At 44.0% G+C, this 24266-nt stretch overlaps 1 protein-coding gene across 5 annotated transcripts in view; it reads left to right on the forward strand.

The window, feature by feature from the left end:
- LOC148540522 (uncharacterized) overlaps positions 1 to 12701 on the forward strand; it is a 48178-nt gene extending 35477 nt beyond the window's left edge. For 4 of the 5 annotated variants that reach the window (XM_088446815.1, XM_088446831.1, XM_088446840.1 and 1 more), the window contains exons 10-13: positions 2803 to 2914; positions 3921 to 4033; positions 4782 to 4868; positions 10457 to 12701. In XM_088446815.1, the coding sequence (XP_088302941.1) occupies positions 2803 to 2914; positions 3921 to 4033; positions 4782 to 4848 (292 nt within the window). In that variant the 3' untranslated portion in view covers positions 4849 to 4868; positions 10457 to 12701. Of the gene's footprint in view, positions 1 to 2802; positions 2915 to 3920; positions 4034 to 4781; positions 4869 to 5671; positions 6427 to 10456 lie in introns of those variants that run through there. The other variant, XM_088446822.1, reaches the window with a different exon arrangement.
- Positions 12702 to 24266: the final 11565 nt, after the last annotated feature.

A 24266-nucleotide genomic window follows, 5' to 3' on the forward strand; every position in this document is an offset into this window, starting at 1 on the left:
TCCCTTACAATGGGGACATTCTTTTTGGCCCTGATTTGGACAAGATTGTCACTTCTTTAGCGACCTCTAAGACTGCTTTTCTGCCTCCTGCTTCAGCTGCTAAACGGACATCGTCCTTTAGATCAGTGCTCGACAAAGCCCGGCCGCCATAGCGACTAAGATTTTAGTCCTGACGACCAAGTTTTCCAAGCCCAACCCCTCCACCCCCCCAATGGCGCCGCAGGGAGGTTCCATTTGCCGGGCAAATGGAACTGGAACTTGGACTTTAACTGGTCTGGACTGGAACTTGGACTTTAACTGGTCTCACTTAAGGTTCATGTGTCTGCTTTGTCTATCTGGTTCCAATGCAAGATTGCTACACTACCGGATGTTCACACCTTTGTACAGCGCGTTCTCCGCATTCAACCTCCGGTGGTTCCTTGGGATTTGTCTGTGGTTCTTCAGGCTCTGCAGGGCCCTCCATTTGAACCCCTGGAATCAGTGGATCTCAAATGGTTAACAGCAAAGACAATCTTTATTCTGGCTATTGCCTCTGCGCGAAGGGTGTCAGACTTGGGGGCACTGTCATGTCGCCCCCCCCCCCCTTTCTGATTTTTCATCCAGAGAGGGCGGTTCTTCGTACTTTCCCTGGTTTTCTTCCCAAGGTGGTCTCTAAATTCCATATCAATGAGGAAATTGTAGTCCTGGCCTTTTGTTTACCCGATGTTTTGGCTGGGGAGACTTCCTTGGATGTGGTCCGTTCCCTAAGGATCTATTTGGACCGTACATGTTCCTTTACGAAAACAGATTCTCTATTTGTCTTCTATGGATTCCATAAGAAAGGCTGGCCAGCTAACAAACAGACCCTGGCTAGATGGATTCGTATGGCTATTTCTCAGGCATACGTGCACTCGGGTCTCAGTGTGCCAGCTACCATCACTACTCATTCCACCCGCTCTGTGGGACCTTCGTGGGCAGCTCGCCGTGGCGCCTCGGCTGAACAGCTTTGTAACTCAGCCACGTGGTCCTCTGTCCACACCTTTCTGCGTTTCTACACGTTGCACACATTTGCCTCTCAGGATGCTTCATTTGCGCAACGGATTCTCCTGTCAGCTCAGGAGCGTCCCTGCCCTTGACTACTGCTTTGGGACATACCCAAGGTATCCCTGTGGATCCCTATGGACCCTGAAGAATTAAATGAGTTTTATGGTAAAACTTACCTTTGTTAACTCTCTCTTCGGGTTCCACAGGAGACACACTCTGACTCCCCTGGCTTCTCTAGGTTGGTTTTCCTGGTCACCGGTCTCCGTCTCCATTGTGTGAGAGTATGTTTCTTCTGTGTACCAGTCTTCCTTCTCTCCTGTCCTCCTCCTGATTTGCTAACTAACTGAAGGGCCTCTGGCTTAGGGGTGGGGTATAGGGGGAAGGACCAGTGCACCCTGGGATTCAACATTTAACTGTTTGGTGTCTGGTCCTAACCTCCACCTAAACCCCAAGGTATACCTGTGGACCCTATGGACTTCGAAGAAAGAGAGTTAACAAAGGTAAGTTTTGCCATAACTCTCATTTTTGTGTACGGCTTTCAGCCATTTACTAAAACTTGTCTGCTGAAATAATTGCCCAGGCCTTGTGGTGTTATTGGTATTGGGTGTAATTTGTTTTGTTAAAAATGATTACATGCAGAGGTAGATGGCATACTGAGTACTGTCTCTTGTTAGTGCATTCTGGGCACAGATTGTGATGGCAGCAGGCTTTATTTCTCATTTATTTTTCCTTTGTCCCCAAACTTCACATTGGCAAAATAAATTGTGGATAGTGTGTGCACTGTGCAGGAAGGTGCAATCCTTATAGTACATTGCATATAAATGTACAGTATTTGGCATTTCACTTATCCGTTTGCTGCCACTTCAGTTTTAAATGCAATGACAATACTGATCTACTTCACTCCACACCTACAAATTCCTGCACCGGTTCTTCATATTTTCCCCAATCTTATTCAAATGACTCCCTGGTCCTATACAAAGCCCTCAACTGCAGTAACCCTTAATACTTCATCTCAAAATACTCTCTCACCTTTTTACGTCAGCCTGTGACCTGCACTGTGATCACCACATCTCACTTCTGCCTACATGATGCTGAATGATGATCCATACCATGCCATTCCCAAGCCTTCATATTTTCAAACTCTTTCAGAAAACACAACCTTCTGTCAGGGCTAACCCTACTCTCAGTTACACTATAGATACAGCTACTCTACCAACTCCACTCCGAGCCCTACTCACTCCTCCTTCCTTAGCTCTGGCCGTTTCCCACTAGATTGTAAGCTCATCTTGAGCAGGACCCGCACTACTACTGACCCAGGCTATGTTTGCTCTATTTTGATCACTATCCGCTAGTAAGTGCTGTGACTCTTTATGAAATAAAAAAATAAAATTCATTGGCAATCACATCTTTGAGGGGAAATGAGACTAGCCAAAGTTGTCCAAAAGTCTGCATCCGCGTATCTGTCTGTGTGTGTGATGGAGAGACTGTGGGTGTGTGACTACTAATGCTTCCTTCTGCCTTTCCATATTTCCACTCCTGCATGCTCTCCATGTGTTACCCATTCCCACCTGTGTCTGTGCTAATCAATAATGGTCTCATTTCCATCCATATACACCCGTAACACAATTAACGCATAGTGTTACCCAAATTACATAACTGGGGGGCCTTCTACTGGTATGTATCTACAATTGTGTAACCTTGTCTGGTTATGTGTATTTCCATGTAGTGTAGTTTAGCTATTCTTACACCCCCATCCCTTTCTAACATCTTATATGGCAGATTTCCATGCTGTGGGAAAACCTACCCTTGTGATGTTTGTCACATTGAAGCTGAAGACCATGAGATGGAGTTGGCTACACGCATGTTATGTGGTTTATGTGCTAAAGAGCAGGTGAAACTTTCCATTTTACTTTTATTCTCAATATATTGACATTGCACATGGGCGGATGTTAACTTACATTTGGTAGGTGGCAGCAAAGTTTTCGAACTACATCCTTCAATATCTCATGTGCAATATGTATAATATATACTGCAATTACCTGTAACTATATTTTCTCTCCTCGTTACACAGGTGCCTTGTATGCTTGCTTAATGTAACCTCTGGATGTTTGCCTTTATACTGTAAATCTTCTGCATGTTAATAGCATTGTAAACGCTGACTTCTTGTCCACAAATATGGATATGTTACATGCAGGGCTGTACAGCTTATGTGTGTGTGTGACAGGAAGTCACTGTGCACACTGCCTGTTCACCAATATGTGTACTATGGGCTTGATTCACTACCATACACAACTGCGATTATGCACGCAATGGGGCATTTGTTGCGATATGCATTGCAGTATGCGAACCGGCCACTGCGATCGCACTGACTACGCAGACCCATCGCAGAGTGATTGGCAAAGTGGCGAGGTGACGGGGTGGTCGGCGAAAACGCAGGGGTCCCAGTGCGTTTGATCACCGTTAAAGGGACGTGCATAAACTAGTCACTGCGATGCCGTAAGCGGCTCATAAGCACTCATAGCGTGCGATGAAGTTAGCAATTCCTGAGTAAGGTCAGAGCTTGTGCAAGTGTGTGAGGCTGCAATTGTACTCGATTGTACCGATGGTTTTGCAGTCTTGCTACATTATGGATGTGTGCAAAGTAAAGTGGGCGTCCTTGTGTAGTGCTGCGACGGCATAGCGATCGCAATGGATTAGCATGCTATCGCAGTTGAACTGCGTGCGTAATTGCGTTCGCAGTTGCGAGCCGTAGTGAATCAAGCCCTAAGCTCCTTGGTAGAATGATGCACAAGTGTGTGGTGCAGGCCTTTCTCTTATGCAGTTCTTTCCCCTCATAGTATCCTCTATTTCGTATCCCTGTGTTTTGAAGCATTTGCTCCTTTATTCATTCCTTGCAGATATATAGTAATGGGAAGCCTTGCATTTCATGTGGGAACATGATGAATAAGAACATGAAGTCCATACACTGGGAGGGAGGCAAAGGCTGCAGAAGCAAGGTGAAGATGTCCCGGTATGTTTACTTGTCCTGATTCTACAGCAAGACACTAATCTCACCCTAAAGTAATGTAGTTCTCCTTAGTGAGAACCAGGCTGTGCCAGCCACTGCAATTTGCCATGGTAGTTGTCAGGCACTGGTAGGCCAGTGGCACATCCATATGGGAGGCAACTGGAGAGATCACCATTCCCACCCACTCACCCAGTACTGCTTCCTGACGTTAGCAGCAAAACCTTTTGTTCTAAAATCCTTGTCACTGCTTACAAAGTACGCTTATACATTCCTAGCAATTAAAGGGATATTGAGTGGCAAATGAGTTGGTCATATGACTGGCAGAGGTGGGAGATGATTGGATTCTCTGCACTACAGCAGGAATGGTAAACATTAATGAATATAGCATGAAGAAGAAATGAGACAGGTGACAGACTGAGGAGGAGATACAGAGGTAAAATAGCAATGATAGATAAAGATTCATTGGTATGATAAATATTTTTTTTCTAAAATGCTACAAAGTTAGTATCACTTGGTAAACCTTCACATCAACCCCAAAACAAAATGTAATCACTGGCACTGCCACCCACTGTACCTTATCAGAATTACAGCCAAGTACGGCTAATTACATCACTCTGCCATAGCGAATGCTGGATACTGGGGGTGTGAAGGCCAGGCATTGTATCAGCTGAGCTATGTGCTACCTCTGTGTACTTTCTTGTGCAGTCTCTCCGGTGGTATGCTAATAGGCTCTCTGTTACTTAACTTGCAGAAAGGACAAACAAAAATACACAAACAGCTCAAAGACTGTGTCACGGAAGACTCTAAGCAAGAAGTAACTAACTTCCACCGCAATCTGGTAAGGAAATGGCCCAATGTTACCTGGGGAAAGAGAGAGAAATTATTGTTTGTGTGTGTTGACCCTTCGTCACTATAAGAGAAAGTTGTATTGGCTTTCAATTGAAAGTGTAGCGAGTGGTATGAAACCTTAATTCTTGAGTCACCTCAACCAAGCTGAATTTCACATTCACACAGAGTGTGTATAAATCTTGTGCACAACGGGATGGGGACGGGATACAGGCTCTCTGGTTCCCGGCGGTCTGAATCCCGACACCGGCACCCCGACGGTTTTAGGACACCGACACCTGTTAGTAGGTATCCTAACCCTCCCCCTCTCCCTACACTAGCCTAACCTTGACTCTCCCCCTAGTGCCTAACGCTAACCCTCCCCCTAATCCCACTACTTGCCTTCAAGATTCTGGCGGTCGGGATGTTGGTGCCGGGATTCTGACAGGTGTCGGGACTCTGGCATTGCATTCTGACTGCCGAAATCCCCGCAGTCAAGATATTTACCGCATCCCGTACACAACACTCCCATGAGACAGAAATTATTATTATTATTATTACATTTTATCTATAAGGCGTCTCAAATGGTCTGCATTGCTGTGCATATGGCAGAAATCTTTGTGCATTTGAATAGTTACCTGCCAGTCGCTGCCCATGAACGCCCAATACATTCCAGAGTCTGTGCGGCTCTATCGGTCCTGCAACTCTGTGCGCACACACCATGGGCCAAAATAAAGAGGGTTTTTTTGATGTGGTTGAGGTTTTTTTAAGATATTTTAAAAATGTGTTAAATATATATAATTTGTGCCTGCACAGCTGCTGATATCAGGAGAGTGGAGTATGGAGTGTGAGGGGGCCGGGTTCTGATAAAATGGAAGTTTATGCGCCTGTGACCTGCAGGAAGAGTGAGTGTGTGTGCGCTTGCAAGCTACCCACTTCTCTACACACTGAATGTGGCTTCAGCAGACCACTCCATCCTTGAATTTGTTGAAGGAAAAATTATTTTATATTATGAGGATGGAGTCACAAGGAAAAATGTACCGAGCTCATCTTTCATACTTGGGAAAACTTTATTGACTTTCAACCGACCTAAGTTACAGTACAGCTATTGAGCTGTTTTCTATCCACACTATGGTATAAAACACAGGTGTATTTGGAAAATCTCCCGATCTTTTCATGAGATACCAATGTTGGTTATTCCTCTTTTGATCTCCGCGTGCCTTCTACAATGTATTGCTGTCTTCAATGTGATTATAGTTTTAGAGTTATTAATCATTGTAACAAATCATCATTTGTATACATGGGATGCAGTCAGGAAGCCAATGGTCGATATGCCGACCGCCAGCTTCCCGACTGTCAAATCCCGGCAGGGCAGGGTCCTAATGACAGGCGTCAAAATTCTGATGCCTTTCATTAGACCTACGCCAGGAGCCCGACGCCTGGCATACCGAACGAAGGTAAGGCGAGTGCGAACAGCCGTGGCGAGGTAAGGCGTCAGGGCTCCCGGGGGGATTTGGGGTTAGGCAAACCCCCCCCGTGGAGACTTAGGTTTAGGCTTCGGGGACGGGGGGGTTAGGTTTAGGCACTAAGGGGGGGGGTAAGGGTTAGGCACTAGGGGGGGAGGTTAGGATTAGGCACCCCTAAGGGAGGATTAGGGTTGGGGGGGGGCAGGGTTAGTAGTACTTACCAAAAAATCTTCACCCCTGCCGGGCTTCTCGCATCGGCTAATACATACCGATTCTGTATACATTGATCCAGATTTTTCTTTGTTCTGTTTGCTTTAAGCGCTGTTCTCTATCACTTAGTGATTAGGCTGCATAGAGATTTGCTGCTTTTATCCTCTGTCTCACTGTCCTTATTGAATGTTGACATATGTGAGTACATGTATTTCACTATTGTTGTTGTTCAATTGTGTAACTCCAATAAAATATAAAAGTAAAAAAGGATACCTACGATGCAAAAGGCCACAATTATATTCAAAGTCTTTTTTCTAAATTAAGCTCTTGTATCAATCTGCTGCAAGTGGATCAACTAAGCAGTTCCCCAAAATAATACACACACAATCTTGCATTAGCAATAAACACCATTGCCATTTTGCACACCCTCTGCCTGCTTAGATCTACAGTTTCAAATTGCTTAGATGCAAGTTCTAGCTCTGAAAATGAGAATCTGCCAGAATACATAACGCACTGGGACACAAGTCTGTTATGCCTTCCTTGTTTGCACTAGCATCTGTCCTCTTCCCCTCTTTCTATTACACAGAACACAGGTAAAATGTATTATATGCCCTGAATTCACCACATGTGTGCTTGGCTCTATACCCGCTAACCATATGCATGTAAGGCAGAGGAACTATTGGAGTTTTCGGAAGTTCAAATTCAATTGCCAGTAGTTTGATGAAATTATAGGATAACTAACAAAGCATACTTTTGTGCTGGGGTTTGCTGGTATATGTTGGCATTACTGGGATAATATATTGGGCACTGCTGCTACATTCTGAGAAAATGTTTTTGATGCTGTTGGCACATGCTGGGTACAATTGCTATATTATGGAAATACCCCTAATCAGGGTGGGGCGTCTCTATTCCCTCTTACAGTATTACTGGCTCTTTCATTTTTTTTTATTGACTTTATTTATAGAATTTATTTTCACAAGTTTACACATCACACACATATAGAAAAAAAAATAAAAGAAAGAAGCACAGCACATATCAGTATGGAATCTCATAATGTAAAGCAAGGGTGGGGAACCTTTTTATAATATACCATTATTCGTGGGCCAATGCAGGCCACGCCCCCTTCGTGTGATGTCACTCAGGGGCGGGCCACAATCGCCAGTGATTATAGCAATGCCTGGAGCACCCTTATGGAGCTCTGGGGAGCTTTAAGCGCAGCGATGTGACCTTCTGAAGCGTCCTAAGAACGCTCCATACCGCACTGCTGCATAGATTCTGGCTGCAGGATGCCATTGTAGGTACCTTGCTAGCCAGATGAGGCTAGCAGAATAAAGCTCAGAGGGCCAGACCAAATGATTCCGCGTGCCTTATATGGCCCCCGGGCCTGAGGTTCCCCATCCCTGATGTAAAGAAACAGTAGAATTGTCAAAATACATTGTAAGGAAAAGAGAGACAACGTTGCACAATCCCTCAGCTAGTACCGGAACCAGCAGGCATCTGAACAGGAATAATAATATCCTTTAAGGATAGAATACAACCATATGAAATAGAAGCAAGTAAAGGAGGGATGTATCTGGTAAAATGTGCAAACCCCTTATGGCCCCCTGTCGTGAAAACCAAAGGATTCGAAACAATAAGGCAAGGGCCCGAAGGCGCCATTCCAACCCACGCCACTCAAACTGGGTCTAAGATAAATACAAATAAGCTAAAAGTACAAAGGAGGACCGCACCAAAATAACACCAGACTCAAGGAAAAACTTAGAGAAAGGACTAACCATCCCACCCCTAGCGGAAAATCAAGATCGAAACACATATCCAATGTCAGGCTACATGGCAAGGAAAAACCTAAATCCTAATCTAAAACAGTATGAGTGCTGTGCAAGAAACATAAAAACAAACCAAAAATACAAGGACAGACGCAACAAACCCCAACTAAAGGAAGACCCACCCCCCACCCTTTATACCTATACCCAACTGCGACATACCTTAAAAACCCCAAACTGCCAACCACACTGTGCTACCTCAGCAAAACCCCTCTACATAAAGGCAATTACAATAACCTTAATCACATCGGCCTGTCTGATGTATCTATCAGAAATAGATAGAACTGTGCAGAGCTCTAGATACATTTTAACTGTACTTCGGAGATTTAGTTTAAACAATCTAAAATGCACATTCCACAAACATACTGCATACTGTAGAAAAAGCAATATATAACCGTAAACTCAGTAGTTAGCAGGAGAACAGGAAATCGAGACCAGATTCAGGCCCTGATTCAGACCTGGACGCTCTGACAGAGCGCTCGCTCTGAATCAGGGCCGTCCTTCATTTTTAGAGCGGCCTCCTGGCCACTCGTATAGCTGTGGGTGACCACCCACAGCTATAGCGAGCGGCCAGGAAGATGGTCGAGACCATTGCGACCATCGGGCTTGCGACGAGACCCTTGTGGTAGGGTCTCGTTGCCGCAAGCCCTGGAGTGCTTTCGGCTCTATCAGAGCCGAGAGCACTCCCACTGACATCACTTGTGATGTCAGTGGGGCCAGCCCCAGACGGTAGGCGTTCCCATGGGAACGCCTTCGTCTGGGCAGCCACGCCCACCAAAGGGGGCGTGCTGTCACTCAACATCGACAGCACGCCCCCTTTGTAGCGAGACTCGGAGCGACGGCTTGTCTGTCGCTATCCCGGTCTCGAGCATGCGCACGACAGAGCCGCCTCCGTCGTGCGCATGCGCACTGGGCCAAGATCGACCTGCTTGCGAGCGGGTCTGAATCAGGCCCCCTCAGTTAGGAGGGCGAGTGCATCTGAAAGCCAATTATTCCAGCCAGTTCACATGGTCTGCGATGACTCTTCGTTTGGATGGAGACCATGTTGCATCGGGTGAATCGAGGTCTTGAAGGAGTCGTTGAACATGGAGGAATTGAGCGATAGTTGTCTGGAACTTCCTAAAGAAATCCGAAAACACACAAACATGAATAGGACAGTCCTGAAAGCCCCTAATGTGGACAAGTCTAAGAACAATGTCACGGTCTTGACAGTGGAGCAGTCCGGCAAGGAGCGTGTAGGGGAGGATACCAGGAAATAGTATTCTAGTGGGCACCCGGTAAGCATGTGCAGCCGCAATGTATAAGAGACTCCGCAGGGTTGATACTGTCTCCCTTGTCAGACAATTGCACAAGGATTACATTATTACTGCATATCATTGCCCTCTCCACATCCAACGAGTTTTGCTGCATATTGGATACCCGGGATCCAAAGTCTCTACTTGCAGGATAAGTGAAGAGAAAGAGTCCCCTATGGTGATAAGGTGAGCCATAGCTCCATCAGAACGCCACGGGCTACTTGCAAATCTTGACACAGAAGGGACAAATCCGACTCCCTTATTTTCTCCATAATGCTTCTCTTCCATAAACTGCATCAAGTACCTGTTGCAGGGTGACTGCAGGTGAAGACAGTGGACTCCCATTATGTAGTGCTTGTGAAGAAGAGGAGGACCCAGGGAGTCAGCACCCACAGGTGCCAGAGGAGCAAAAGTAGAGACACAACACTCTTGTCCAGCAGGCTGCGATCACCGCGGGGCAGCAATCAGGATAACTTGGAAACAGGATAGATTTGACGGAGAGCTTGCCACCATGCGTGTTACTCCATGTGCGCCTTAGCCACGCCCCCTGGTTCTTCAGTTTTAGAAAACATTGTTCACTTGTGAATTATATTCTCGGTTATTAGATTATCTAAATAGACATGACAGCACTAAAAAGCGCAGTTACAAATCATGCCTCCAGCATTTTCCACCTGCCCATAACAGCTGAGCCCGACCATTACTAACAGCCATCTTCCCCTAGCTGCTTGTATTAGTGGAACATTGGTCGTCTTTTTATGAGGTCTTACCTGGTCTTTTTACCATATCTCGTTTTCTTTTTATCCGCAGTGTCTTGTGATGTATTTTATTTGGATGAAAGATCAGAGTTCGGGATTCGATGCGTCCAAGTACATACCAAAGAACGCAAAGCACTTTAGTAGTGACATGAACTCATCTCAGTGTGGAGAAGCATCATCTTCCAGCTGTCCAACACTGTCTTCGTCACTGCATTTGCTAAAAACCATTGAGCTTCCTGTCTGTAGGTTGCCAGTAATAATAATAATGATGCATGCTTATTGCCCATTTCCTCTGCAGTCATTTCTACCATGTAATGTAAGTGTGACAATTCTGCATTCATTATAATTCGATCCATTGCTACAGCTGGATATATTTTCTTGTTGCTACTCTCACCTTTCTCTGCAAAGATTTAACCTGTTTAACGTAAACTTAATTTACACTAGATAAGCTGTCTGGTTAGTAGCCTATAACTGTATCCCTGCAAGACCTCTAAAAGATGTAGATTTTTTAAACATGTCTTATTAAGTTTTTGGTCAGGAAAATGAGCACCTAATAGAGAACATAAGTCCTGATATGTTTCTAGTAAAGGATGAACTGTAATTGGTAAAGTCCGTTTATACAAAAATAACAGCTGCTCACTAGATGGGAATTAGGAGAATAACCTGTCACATTTGTACTGTCAGCTTCCCTTTTGGCATAAATCATAAAATAGAACTAAAACCCATACTACTAACCAGGCTCACCCAACTTGTGACATCCTTAGCCCTCGCATACAAAGACACTGCTTTTAATGTGTTTGTGGTGCACCTCATCAAAGAGGTTAATTAATCCTTATATTGTGAGCATTGACAGCTTGTAGTGAAACTGATCTGTATCATGCACTGAGAATAATGCTTTCTAAGCATCTGCGTGTAGATGGTTCTAATGCTTAAGTTGTCAGGATAGATTTTAAGTTTGTACCTGTTTTTTAGAGCAAGTAAAAAAGAAAAAAAAAATACATAAGACTGACTGCACATAAACTTTTCGGCTGGACAAAGTAAAACTTGCGCTTTTTAAGAAACTGCTGATAATCATTAATATTTGAGCAATGTATTCATAAAAAAAATAGTAATACCTTTTTCTGGACACAAGGTGGCACTGTTGCTTCATTGCTATAGAATGCTTTGTTCAGATAAACAAAAATATAAATGCTTGCTTTTGTTAATTACATTTACACTTAGTAGTTTAAATAGTTTCAAATTCCTCAAAACCTGTGTCCCTTGGATTAGCCATTACAATGTGATCAAGTTATTTTGATCAACATATTGCCTAATTGTGCCAGCCTGTACAAGTGTCTTGACTATGAGAACCTTAATACTAACATGAACCTTGGTCACTGGTGCCCCTAGGATCCTACAACATACAATCCTCCCTCATACACCCCCAATACCATCACTCCTTTCTTCTTTTGAAAATTCCCCTGAGCTGTATAGCCGTTATTACTAACAGACTTCACTGATACAGTGTTGCATTGTTATATTTACAGCTATTGTTAATTCTGGCATTTTGTGTCTCGTTGCTCACCAACAAAAGGGACATTTTTATTTCAGCAGAATTGATTATTTTTGAATAATTCAAATGATTGCCTCAGGTTATTGTTTAGTATCACTGCAGAGAGGTAGGAGCATACTTCTGTTTTGAATTGTGGGTCTATCTGTGCTTTTAGAAATCAGAAGCGCCCGCACACTGCTGTAAATAGTCCCTGACTGTAGTAGCATGTGTTACTACATCCTTGTTGGCTAAATTCTAAACTTTGTATACTGCCATTAGGAACCAAGTGCAAAGATTTGATGTTGCCTTTAAAATATGTCATATTCTAATCTTATCAAGGCTTTTGCATAATCCCTGTGGCACAGGGATCACACACTTTAGTGTTATATTGCTATGCATGAATACACCAAAAGCCAGTTACATTCCAGGGGTGCACAGATAAAGATGGCTACTTACACTCATGTACCTTCTAGGCATCATATAGATTTTAAAATCCTTTTGGAAATAAGTCCTTGTATAATCAATCATTCAATATATAGGCATAAATTCCTATAAGGATCATAACACCATATGAAATGATTCAGTATGAAAATGAGTTCCCCTATCCATGTTGTGACAATACAATCCATGGATCATAGACAATCAAATAGGTTTGTTACTATGTTTAATTCAGAAAAGTGTTTACATTGCATACTAATTTGATAATGGAGCAAATGAATACTACTGTTGAATACTGTTCCGTACCTAATAAACTTGGTTGACACTTTTTTTGATGATTTTTTCTTTTTTTTTTTCTTCTTAACCATTTTCAATTTTATGTTTTTATAACTTGCATTTATTTCAGCACAGAGTCAATGTTATGCAAAACCCAAAGAAGAGCCACAATGTTAGCGTTTAATTGTAATAGCATAACTGCGATAAACATTACATCGCTACAAGGAGTAAATATAAAAAAATTTTGGGTGGGACATCATTGCTTTATCCTCATCCCTTAATTTTAGTGTACACAAAGTAGGGTATATATACTTTTCCCCCATCCTATTGTTTGGCCCTCATTAAAAATATTTTTAAAGTTCAATATTAGCCTTTTCTTTCTGTAAATATCCATTAGAAAATGAGACGCATGGCAGGATTTACTATAACAATAAATTGTCTTAAAAATAATCACTATTCCATCTACAATATAGAAATACACAACAAAATCATTAGAATAAAAATATGAATATACAGAGAAGTATGGGCAAATATATGGGACAAACCAAGTGCTTTATCACTTCCACATAGGTGATTTATTTATTATGTCACCCTTTTCAGTTCAGGGAGGAGGAATTATTTCTTCCAGGTGCAACAAATCAGTAGGTTACAGAAATCACATACAAAAGTTGTTATGATGATATTCTGAAAGGAAGACTAGAAAGATTCAGGCATAATTCTACCCTAGACAATGACCTCAGGTCAACTACAGGCTAAAAATTGATGAACTTCATACAAAAGGGTTAGCCCAGAGGTTCCAAAAAACTCTGTCTTCAAGGCACCCGAATGGTCCAGGTTTTAAGGATATCCATGGTTGAGCACAGATGGTTAAATCAAATTGACTGAGGTACCAATTAAGTCACCTGTGCCCAAGCACAGTTATACTTAAACCCTAGATCGTTAGGGTGCATTGAGAACTGAGTTTGGGAACCTCTGGGCTAGCCTAATGTTCTATTTCAAGAATATTTGTTAAATACTTCTAATTTGGATAGGTAAACCTTACAAGTTTGGGGGGCATTGCTAATCGTAGGGTATAGAGGTCACTGTTAAAAATCAGGACAGTGATTTGTGATCAAAACAGGCAGTTTGGTGGTGGCTGTGAACTTTATAAATCGATGTGGATATGGAGAAAGCCTGGCGATTGTCCACACCCACTGCTTAGTAAACGCCTCACCTTGTCTTTTTATATTAGGCAGCCATTGGCATATTATGTAAAAGACACATTTATGTTCATTTCTATTTAAAGAATTTCTTCTTTCTGTATTTTATAGTTAGACTTCTTTCTACATGTTTTAGACTGATATATTTAACTGGTATTTGGCCTTAATGTAAGGTTCTATTATATTTTTCTAAAAATTATTATAAGTTATTTCTGTTACAATACCACTTTAGATTAATTAACTATTGAGGGGAAATGACTAACCAACTGGACTATTTAATGTCAAATTTTAAATACACATTTAGCTTTAACAAAGTCTGCAAGTGCAGATAAAACATATCAGCAAACAGATATAGAGCAGAATAGAAACTACAAATACAAACCATGCAATGCTGGCTTTTAGCATATACGCTTTTCGTACACCATTGAGTACACTAAAAAGATTGAACAGTGGTGCTTGAAAGTTTGCGAACCCTTCAGAATGTTCTATATTTCTGCTGAAATTTGGTCTAAAACTACCTCAGATTTTCCTAGAAGTCCTAAAAGTAGATGGAGAACCAAATCATATAAATGAGACAATTTGATATTTTGTTATGCAAATGATCCAATATTATAAATCTGTGAGTGGCAATAGTATGTGAACCTTTGCTTTCAGTATCTGCTATAACCCCCTTGTGCAGCAATAACTGCCTCTAAACTTTTCTGGTAATTGTTGATTAGTCCTGAACATCGGGTTGGAGGAATTTGGCCCCATTCCTCCGTACAACACCGTTTCAGCTCTTTATCTACTTTTAGGACTTGTGTGAAAATCTGAGAGTTTTTAGCAAAAATATAGAAAATTCTGAAGGGTTCACAAAGTTTCAAGCACCACTGTAAGTGGCCTTTTTCATGCATGCAATTAACCATTACAGGACATTAAGGGAAGAAACTGTAGGTTTCTCAGGCTGCATCCACTCTTTAGTGTTTAGACCATGTCTGGCCAACCTGTAGCCCTCCAACTGTTGTGAAACTACAAGTCCCAGTATACCCTCCCACCAATCAGCTGGTAAAGCATGCTGGGACTTGTAGTTTCACAGCAGCTGTGAAGCCTTAAGTTGGTACTTCAGTCGTGCCAAATAGCCCCTCTTGGCGTAACAGGGTCCAGGCAACTGGCTGGTTTGGAAGTGTGTCCCAAATCCTGGGTTGGACCAGGGATTTTGGTGGAAAAGGGGTACTAGATTACATTAAGCAATTTGATGTGCGACATTTGTACATGTGTGCTACTGAGTCTAATGAGACCAATTTAAGGACCATTAAGATATATAATAAATAAGAGCAATAGCAAGAGAATAAGAGGACAGAGCTCTGGGTGAGAGTAACATTAGAAGGAAAATTAACCCAGGGCAAAGGGAAAGGAGGATTAAGGAGAAATTAGCCACGGGCAAAGGGACAATAAGTAAGGGGGAGAACATATACACTAGTAAGCCAAAAGTTTCCGAGGACACGAATAATGACCATATGGGGGATGAGCAGCAATAACACCAACTAGGAGTTATAGGTTAGGCACGAGAAAGGGAACTATTTAGACATTTTGAGTGTGCAGGAATAACACCCTAACTATATATTTCCTGTTCTTATCTATATGTTAAGGGGCTAACAAGGCAAGGAAATGTAGTAGTAATAATGCACACAAACTTAAAAAGCCACGGTTCTAACAAACAAGACCGAATATTTGCAAAGCTATAATATCCTGAACTAGTATACAGTAATTGTGAACAATCAATACCATTATTCAGGATAATAAGTCATAGAAACAATTCTAGATAATATGCATAGATTTGACAGTGGGGATAATCAATAACAAACAGCATTATTGCGATATAGGAGATATTAAAGAGAAATTACTCGATATACCATTAAGGTAAACATCTAAAACAAGTAAAAAGCGGCAGTTAAATATACACAGGAGGGACACTAGTTAAACTGTGCTAAAACCCACCCAGAAAAAACAGAAGTAAGAATCTGAGCCAATGCCATATAACAGCATTAAGGCTCATACACACTGGACGACAACTGTGAACTATATGAACGATAACTATAATCGTTGAACGTTATATCATTCAGCGTGTAAGTCTAGCGCCGGTCCTGTGTAAATGTGTAGTTCTAACTGCACTCACTGCAGTCGGCACTTATCTGGCTAAATAGGACGGACCAGTACCAAGGCCAGCGGCGCCCAGGGCACGTGCCCCGGCGGCCCTGCCCTAGTTACGCCACTGCTGGGTTGAGCATTTACCTTTTAGCAGAGTTTGCGTACAATAATTCCTGCTATACTTCCACTGCAACGTCTCCTTTAACGTGTGACTCGATTTCATCCCAGATCTTATTCTTTGGAGCCTGCCCAAAGAGTCTCTGATACATCTAATACAGTCTCCTGTCTCAAGGCCATTTGGAGAAAGGTGCATCATGCTCTACTGTCTGCTTCCTTGTGCTCTAAGGTGACTTCTGACACTTCGGAAACCTTGTAATTTTAAGTGGGTGATTTGGTATGGCTCTCAAATAGAAACATCAAGTTGCACCAGCCTTCACTGAAGTTAGGCTCAAGGTATATTGGTCTATTTCCGGATTATCAGATGCAGCAATCCTGTCACCTTCGTCTTAAGTTACCCAAGACTCTCAAGATCAATAATACCTTTCATTGTTCTCTTTTGAAACCAGCATTCTTTTCCAGGAAATTCAGAGTCCGATGTCCCAGCAGACCTTCTCCAGTTGTAGTTCAAGGCCATCCTGAATATGTTGTTGAAAAGATCTTGGACTCTAAATTTGTACGGGGAACACCTACCATCTGGGGGCGGCCCCACTGACATCACAAGTGATATCAGTGGGAGAGCTTTCGGCTCTGTTTGAGCCGAAAGCTCTTTGGTGCTTGCGGCAACGAGACCCTACCACAAGGGTCTCGTCGCAAGCCCGATGGTCGCGATGGTCTTGACCATCGCGACCATCATCATGGCCGCTCTCTATAGCCGTGGGTGGTCACCCACAGCTATGCGAGCGGCCAGGTGGCCGTTCTAAAAATAAAAAAAAAACACTGGCCCTGATTCAGAGCGAGCGCTCTGTCAGAGCGTCCGGCTCTGAATCGTGGCCTCTGTCACATGAGTCCAGTCATCCACTCAGAGCATGGTCTGCTGACTGCACCGACCTATTATCCGGAGTCCAGCCCTATAAATTCTTTCCTCAGACTGAACTATTCTGCCAGTACAACATCGCTTCCACTGAAGGAAAAGTTTCTGTGCTGTGAGTCCTCCATTGCTATTCTGAACGGCGCAGTCCGTCCTAATTGATTGTCTTCATCTTCAATCAACTCCACCGTCCATTACTGCAGTCCAGATTTGCCATTGGGAATTATTCTCATTTCTTCAGCTGCAGTCTGGATTTGCCATCTGGAATTATCTCTCCGAGTTCGACCATTGGAGTTTGGTTACCATCATTGGAAATATCTCTCAATCAACATCGATTAATATCAACATTGGTTGCTACCGCGCATCTTTAATAAAGTCTTCATCAATTCCTATCTATATCAATTTCTACCGACCATCTCAAATAAACTTATCAATTCCTTTCAAGTTCCAACATCGGTTCTTACCGATCATCGTTAATAAAATTATCAATTCCTATCAAGCATTCACCTCGCTTCTCATCAACCATCAATATCAAGTTCTACCATCGGTCACTATCCAGTGTCAACATCGGTCCTTACCGATAGTCTATGCTGATCCAGTATATTCTTCTATGGACTTTTACTATTAATATCAAGTCATCTACTCTTGTGGACTACTATCATTGTCTAGTGGTTCCTCCTGACATCACAGTCATCACATCTACCTCCTGTTCCTCTATGAGAAAGACCTGAGTCCAGCCAACCAGTTTTGTGCATTCCTCTTCAGTTACCCACGCCTGATCCCAGTCAGATCTATTCGCAGGCGTGACAATCAGTCTGCAGCCCAGCCGCTCATACACCTCAGTGCTGCGACATCTACCCATGTTCTCGCCGCTTATTCTACTTAGGAGTAGCAACATCAGCCTGCGGCCCAACCACTCATGCCGCCTCAGTGACGCGACCCATGGCTCTGCTGTTCAGATCACCTCAGTGTAGCAATCCAGCCAGCTACTCAGCCACTTTGCTCCACACAGATTAGTGGCTCAGTCACTCTTGTGTTTAACGAAATCCACTATCCAAATACCTAGCCGCACACATCTCCAGCGATATCTGAACTACTGCGTAAGCCTTTACTGTCCCGAGCATAAGTCCAGGTGGCTAAGTACCGGTAAGCATGTTCACTTCTAAGCGAACAACGACGGTCTGTTATTAGCATGAAGAACTTACTAGTGTGACTCTCGAGGTCTTACACAATAGTAGTTCAGGTCATGATATAACACATATCATCTGGGACCAGAGTGTAAAAGAAGTGAAGGAGATAGTCTTCTAGTTGAGCAGTTTCCACAGATTCAGATATGTTACAGATCCTGAGGTTATTCCCTCGATTATAGTATATCATGACGGATCTGAGTGACGTCTTATTCGGACATCTGTTGGAAACTAGCAATTTCATCTTGCTTCCTGTCTAGGGCATCCACGTGTGTACCCAGGTCATCAACTACAGATTGAAGTCCTGAAACTGCTTAATGGACTTCGTCGTGAATGGTCTGCTTAAAGTTACGTAATTCAGCAAGAATGGTAGCAATATCCGCTTTAGTCGAGGGTGTAGATGTCTCTTCCATATTGGACTCCCCCTCAGAGGCACAACCAAGTGATGGAGATGAGGGGGATCATCGTGAGTCGGTAGGATTGGCTGTTTTAAAATGGGAGACAAGGCTCTGGGATTCAGACTTCTCACAGGAAATTATGGGATCATAGTCACACAGGCTAGAGCACAGCAATTGTGAATGATAAAGAATGTACCGTAGCAAGGAAACCTGAGGGCCACAGAAGATGGACTCACCCTTGACAAGATGGAGGCACCAGGGTTGCAGCTTCAGAAGAGAAATTCAGCCAGCAGCAGTTCAACTGAAGAACACCTGGAATGGACCAGCCACCACCCGTAGTGCCTCAGGAGCTGGCCAGGGTGCAGGGAGACCAGCTGCAGGCAGCAGGGGCGTCTGGGGGAAAGAGCCGCCAACCTCAGATGGAGCTCCCACTTCCGGTCATGGCCAGCGGAATGCAGACCTGTGGGAAAGATCCTCAGTCCTCTGCTCAGGGGTAGAGAGATGGCAGCAGGGGGTACCTGGGAGAGAGGTAGCAGGAGACAGCCAGTAGGCTTAAAAGGCAAAGATCCAAGGCATGGGAATAAGGACCGCCGGACACCTTCCGAAGTCAAGGCCCCGACTTCCGATGAATGAGGAGGCTGCAACCTGCAGGGACGCAGGAGGCATCCCCTGGCTCCATATACCTCAACTCTCGGTATGTGCAGGAGGTATGGGGCAAGGGTCACCTTTGGTCCACTAAAGCCAGTAATTGGCAATATTTTAGACACCCGCCAGATCACGCTTCCCAAAACGCACAATTTTTGACTAGATGGCCTGCCATTTGTAAAAGTTCAATAATCGTAAATGCAAAATCTAACTTGTTTTGCATTAAATATTATTGCCTTTTTAAATCTGACAGGCAAAATCTGCAAAACTCGAGGGTTTTGAAAATCTGCTTAGTACATATATCTGTTAATCTCTGTCAAGTGAGAGGAGTGTGTGAGTGTAGTGGGTGAGAGTATGCGTGTTGATGTGGTGCAGGGTAGAGAGAGCATGTCAGAGAGTGTTGGAGGTGGGAGATGAAGAGAAGAGACTTTCATGGATTCTTGGTGATTGTTTTGCAGACATGCACATCATGTTTGAGCAGCCATGGTAAACTAAAAAAACAGCAATGGTAGCAATCAGGTCTTAGAATGGACTAAAGGCTCTTCAGCCAAGCAATGGATATGAATTAAGAAACTGATGTACTGAATTCTAGTAGTATTCTAGTCTAAGTATTATTCTTTGGCTCCACATCCTACCCACAATCCATGACCCTACCATCTCTACCCTCAACGCTTGGAAATCTCTGCACTCACCTCACTTTCCACATTAATTTCCACACACTTTCCACTTATTTTCAACCACTCTTTATCTCCTAGACCTTAAGGGCTAAATTTACTACAGTGTGGGTTTTTAGAAATGGAGATGTTGCTCATAGCAAACAATCAGATTCTACATAACATTTAACTAGCACCTTCTAGAAGATAAAAGCTAGAATCTGATTGGTTGCTTAGGGCAACATCTCCACTTCTAAAAACTCTCACTTTAGTAAATTTACCCTGAGTGTTCCATCATGGGTTGGCCATGGGGATTTTTTGAATCAGGCAGCCTGCTTTTACCCGTGCTTAGGACTGTGAACTTGGTGGAGAGCTTGGAGCTGACAGATGGGATAAAAATGTAAAATTGATGCATGCTTGTTCCGCTAGCACACAATACAAACTACACTCTCGCTGGTACTGATCAGGGCTGGCGCAATGCGGTAAGCGGACTCTGCAATGCGTGGAGGTGCTGGGCTGGAGAGGCGCTGCTGCCATCTTCTCCATTTGCCAGACTCCCGCTTAAATTTTGTTACCAGGAGGCGCCCAGCGGCTCCTTCCCTGCAGCCGGAATCTCCAGCAGTGTGTGTATGGAAAGATGTCATGATGTCTCTTCCATAGTATCGAGCACAAGGCACTGTCAGGCGGCGGGCACAGGGCATCAGGTAAGTACAGTGCTATGTCTGTGTGGCATAATGTGTAAGTGGTATTACTGTGGGCATTATGTGTAAGGGGCACTACTACTGTGAGCATTATGTGTATAAGGGGCAATACTACTGTGGGCATTATGTGTATAAGGAGCATTACTGTGGACATTATGTGTATAAGAGGCACTACTACTGTGGGCATTCTGTGTATAAGGGGCACTACAGTGGTCATTATGAGTATAGGGCACAACTGTGGACATTATGGGGTATATTTGCTAAAGTGTGAGTTTTTAGAAGGTTTTAGCTATTATCTTCTAGAACAGGTCTGGCCAACCTGTGGCTCTCCAGCTATTATGAAACTACAAGCCCCAGCATACCCTCCCACTGATCTGCTGGTAAAGTATGCTGGGACTCGTAGTTTCACAGCAGCCGGAGAGCCACAGGTTGGCCAGTCATGTTCTAGAAGATGCTAGATAAATGTTAAGTAGAATTTGATTGGTTGCTATGGGCAACATCTCCAATTCTAAAAATCTGCACTTTAGTAAGTATATCCCTATGTGTATAAGGGGCACAACTGTGGATATTGTGTATAAAGGGGCACTTATACTGTGGGCTTTATGTGTAAGGGACACTACTCTGGGCATTATGTGTATAAGGGGCTCTAGTGAAGGCATTGTGTATAAGGGGCACTACCAGTGTCGGACTGGGACATGAAGGGCCCACTGGGGGCATGCAATGGTAGGGGCCCACAGAAGGGAGGTGGTGCAAAACTAAAGGGGTTTGGCCAGCCAGAGGTGTGGCTAGCTAGCAGAAGAGCATAAGTAACATTTTGAAAAATGCACATGTCCAGAGCCAAATAAAAACAATAACCATAATAACGCTGAATCTGGTATTCTAGTTATAGTTTAAAACTAGGTAAGTAATAATTTTTACGGCCCGTCTCCAAAAGGCATGGGGTTTAGAAGCTGTAGCTCTAGTAATCTTGGGCTACCTTGGATAGAGCTATCAGCATTGTAAAGTCTGAAATATATGTACGGTGAGGGAAAAACCCATTATTAGTCCCGTTACATTAAGGTGCCAGCACCTGCTGCACTTTGTGCCATAGTGTTCACCATATAATGCAAACAGTTGTCGTAATTCTCACTATATAATGCAGAGAGTGTCACAGTGCCCGCCATATACGTAATGCAGAGTGTTACAGTGCTCACCACATACTGCCGAGTGTCGCAGTATGTACGGTGAGGGAAAAACCCATTGTTAGTCCCATTACATTAAGATACCAGTGCCTGCTGCACTTTGTGCCTCAGTACCCACCATATAATGCAGAGAGTTGTTGTATTACTCACTATATATTGCAAAGAGTGTCACAGTGACCACCATATTATGCAGTGTTGCAGTGCTTACCATATATGTAATTAAGAGTGCCTCAGTGCCCACCATATAGTGCCGAGTTGTCATATTACTATATAATGCAGTGTCGCAGTGCTTGCCATATATGTAATAGAGTGCTGCAGTGCCCACCATATAATGCAGAGTGTCGCAATGCCCACCATATAATGCAGTCTTCACCACATACGTAATAAAGAGTGCCGCAGTGCCCACCATATAATGCAGAGAGTACCGCAGTGCCCAACATCAAATGCAGAGTGTCGCAGTGCTAGCCATGTAAGTGCTGCGGTGCCCACCATATAATGCAGTGTTCACCACATACGTAATAAAGAGTGCCGCAGTGCCCACCATATAATGCAGAGAGTACCGCAGTGCCCAACATCAAATGCAGAGTGTCGCAGTGCTAGCCATGTAATTGCCACGGTGCCCACCATATAATGCGGAGAGTGTTGCAGTGCTCACAATATGATACAGAGTGTCGCAGTGCACAAGATATAATACAGAGAGCATCAGTGACCCACCTATAACACAAATATGAATACACCCTTTATACACGCAATATTAATACACCCCACCCCGACTCACACATACATTAATACACCACCATAGACAATATTAAACACAGAGGACCTTATTCAGAGGAGGCCGTACGGTCTACAACCGCACGGCCGCCTCGATGTTTTGCCAGTGCGCATGCGCACGAGGGAGCTGGCTCCCTCGTGCGCATGCGTGAGACCCGCTACGACCGACAGCGCCGGTAGTAGCGGGTCTCTTTCCAAAGGGGGCGAGCTGTCGATGTTGATTTACAGCTCGCCCCATTTGGAAGGCGGGCCGGGGGGGTGGCAGCCCAAACGCCTGCTGTTTGGGGGAGGCCCCACTGACATCACTAGTGATGTCAGTGGAGAGCTTCCGTCTCTGACAGAGCCAGAAGCTCTCCGGGGCTTACGACAAGTGAGACCCTACCCTAGGGTGTCGTCGTAAGCCCCGATGGTCGCGATGGTCAATGACCATCGCGACCATCACCCGAGCGGTCGTTAGAGCTGTGGGTGTTAACCCACAGCCTAACGACCGCAACAGAGGCGGACGGTCAGGATGCAAGTGGCCGCCCAGTTTCTGAGCGACCACTTGCATCATCCGACCGCCTCTAAATGAGGCCCAGAATCCCCCCAGAAAAAAAACATATCCACCCCTCTCCCCCTCCAAATACCAACCCCCTTAGATAACACTAAAACATTTTTGACGCCACCAGTTACACTTACCTGCCCAGAGGGAGGATCTGTCTCTCAGTGATGGATGGATCTGGATCCTCTGCTCTGTGTTTGTGCACTGCAGTGAGCGCCTCCAGCAGCCTGGGCTCCTCAACCTGCTGGCTGCGTGTGAAATCACAGGGGAAAATGGTAGGAAGGGAACCTAATTTACCCGGGGAAGTGGGCAGAGCATCGGTCGCCGTGAGTGGCCGGAGCTTGATATATTGTGGGCGGGGCTTCGGAAGGCCCGGGGTCTGGTGCTTCACTTGCCCATTTTGTTAATCACACCCTGATGGCAGCATAGCCCAGTTCGCGGTCCGCTAAGCTCCGCCCCCTGACAGAAAGGGGCGTGACTACAATACACTGGGGCCCACCGGGGAATTACCCGAATCCCTGGCAGCCAAGTCCGAGCCTGGGCACTACTACTGTAGCATGTGTATAAGGGGCACTACTACTGTGGCATTATGTGTTTAAGGTGCAATACTACAGTGTGGCATTATGTGTATAAGGGGAACTATTGTGTGGCATATTGTGTTTAAGGGGTACTACTGTGTGATGTAACATGAATAAGAAACACTACTGTATTTCGTAACATGAATAAGGGACACTACTATGCAGTGTAATGTGAAAAAGATTGCACTACTGTGTGGTTTCATATGAATTGGGTGTACTATTGTTTGGCCAAGCCTTTGTTGTGAAACCACACCCCTTCGGTGCGCACTATCCCTTTTTAAAAGTATGGGAGAGAGGGCGCAAATTTATAGTTTGCAGGGGGGGCACCGAACACCCTAGCACCGGCCCTGGTACCGATGTCTGGACAATCTAAGTAAAATGCACATATGGAGATGTTTAACGGCCATTGGTTCCCTACTTCATATTTGGTGGGATTGCCTTAAACTCAGGCCTTATGGGGGACACTGTGATCAAACTTTCTGCAATTATTCTTGGTGAGATAGTGCCCCTAATGTAACTTTCAGGCTTTTCCCTTGACCTATTGCATATTATAAAAAAGTCCCTTCTGAATAATTAACGTTGCCATAGGAGTTATTCCAATTCGCT

Source organism: Taudactylus pleione, unplaced genomic scaffold, assembly GCF_031769625.1.
Source record: "Taudactylus pleione unplaced genomic scaffold, aTauple2 ptg000019l, whole genome shotgun sequence".
Classification (NCBI taxonomy): Eukaryota; Metazoa; Chordata; class Amphibia; order Anura; family Myobatrachidae; genus Taudactylus; species Taudactylus pleione.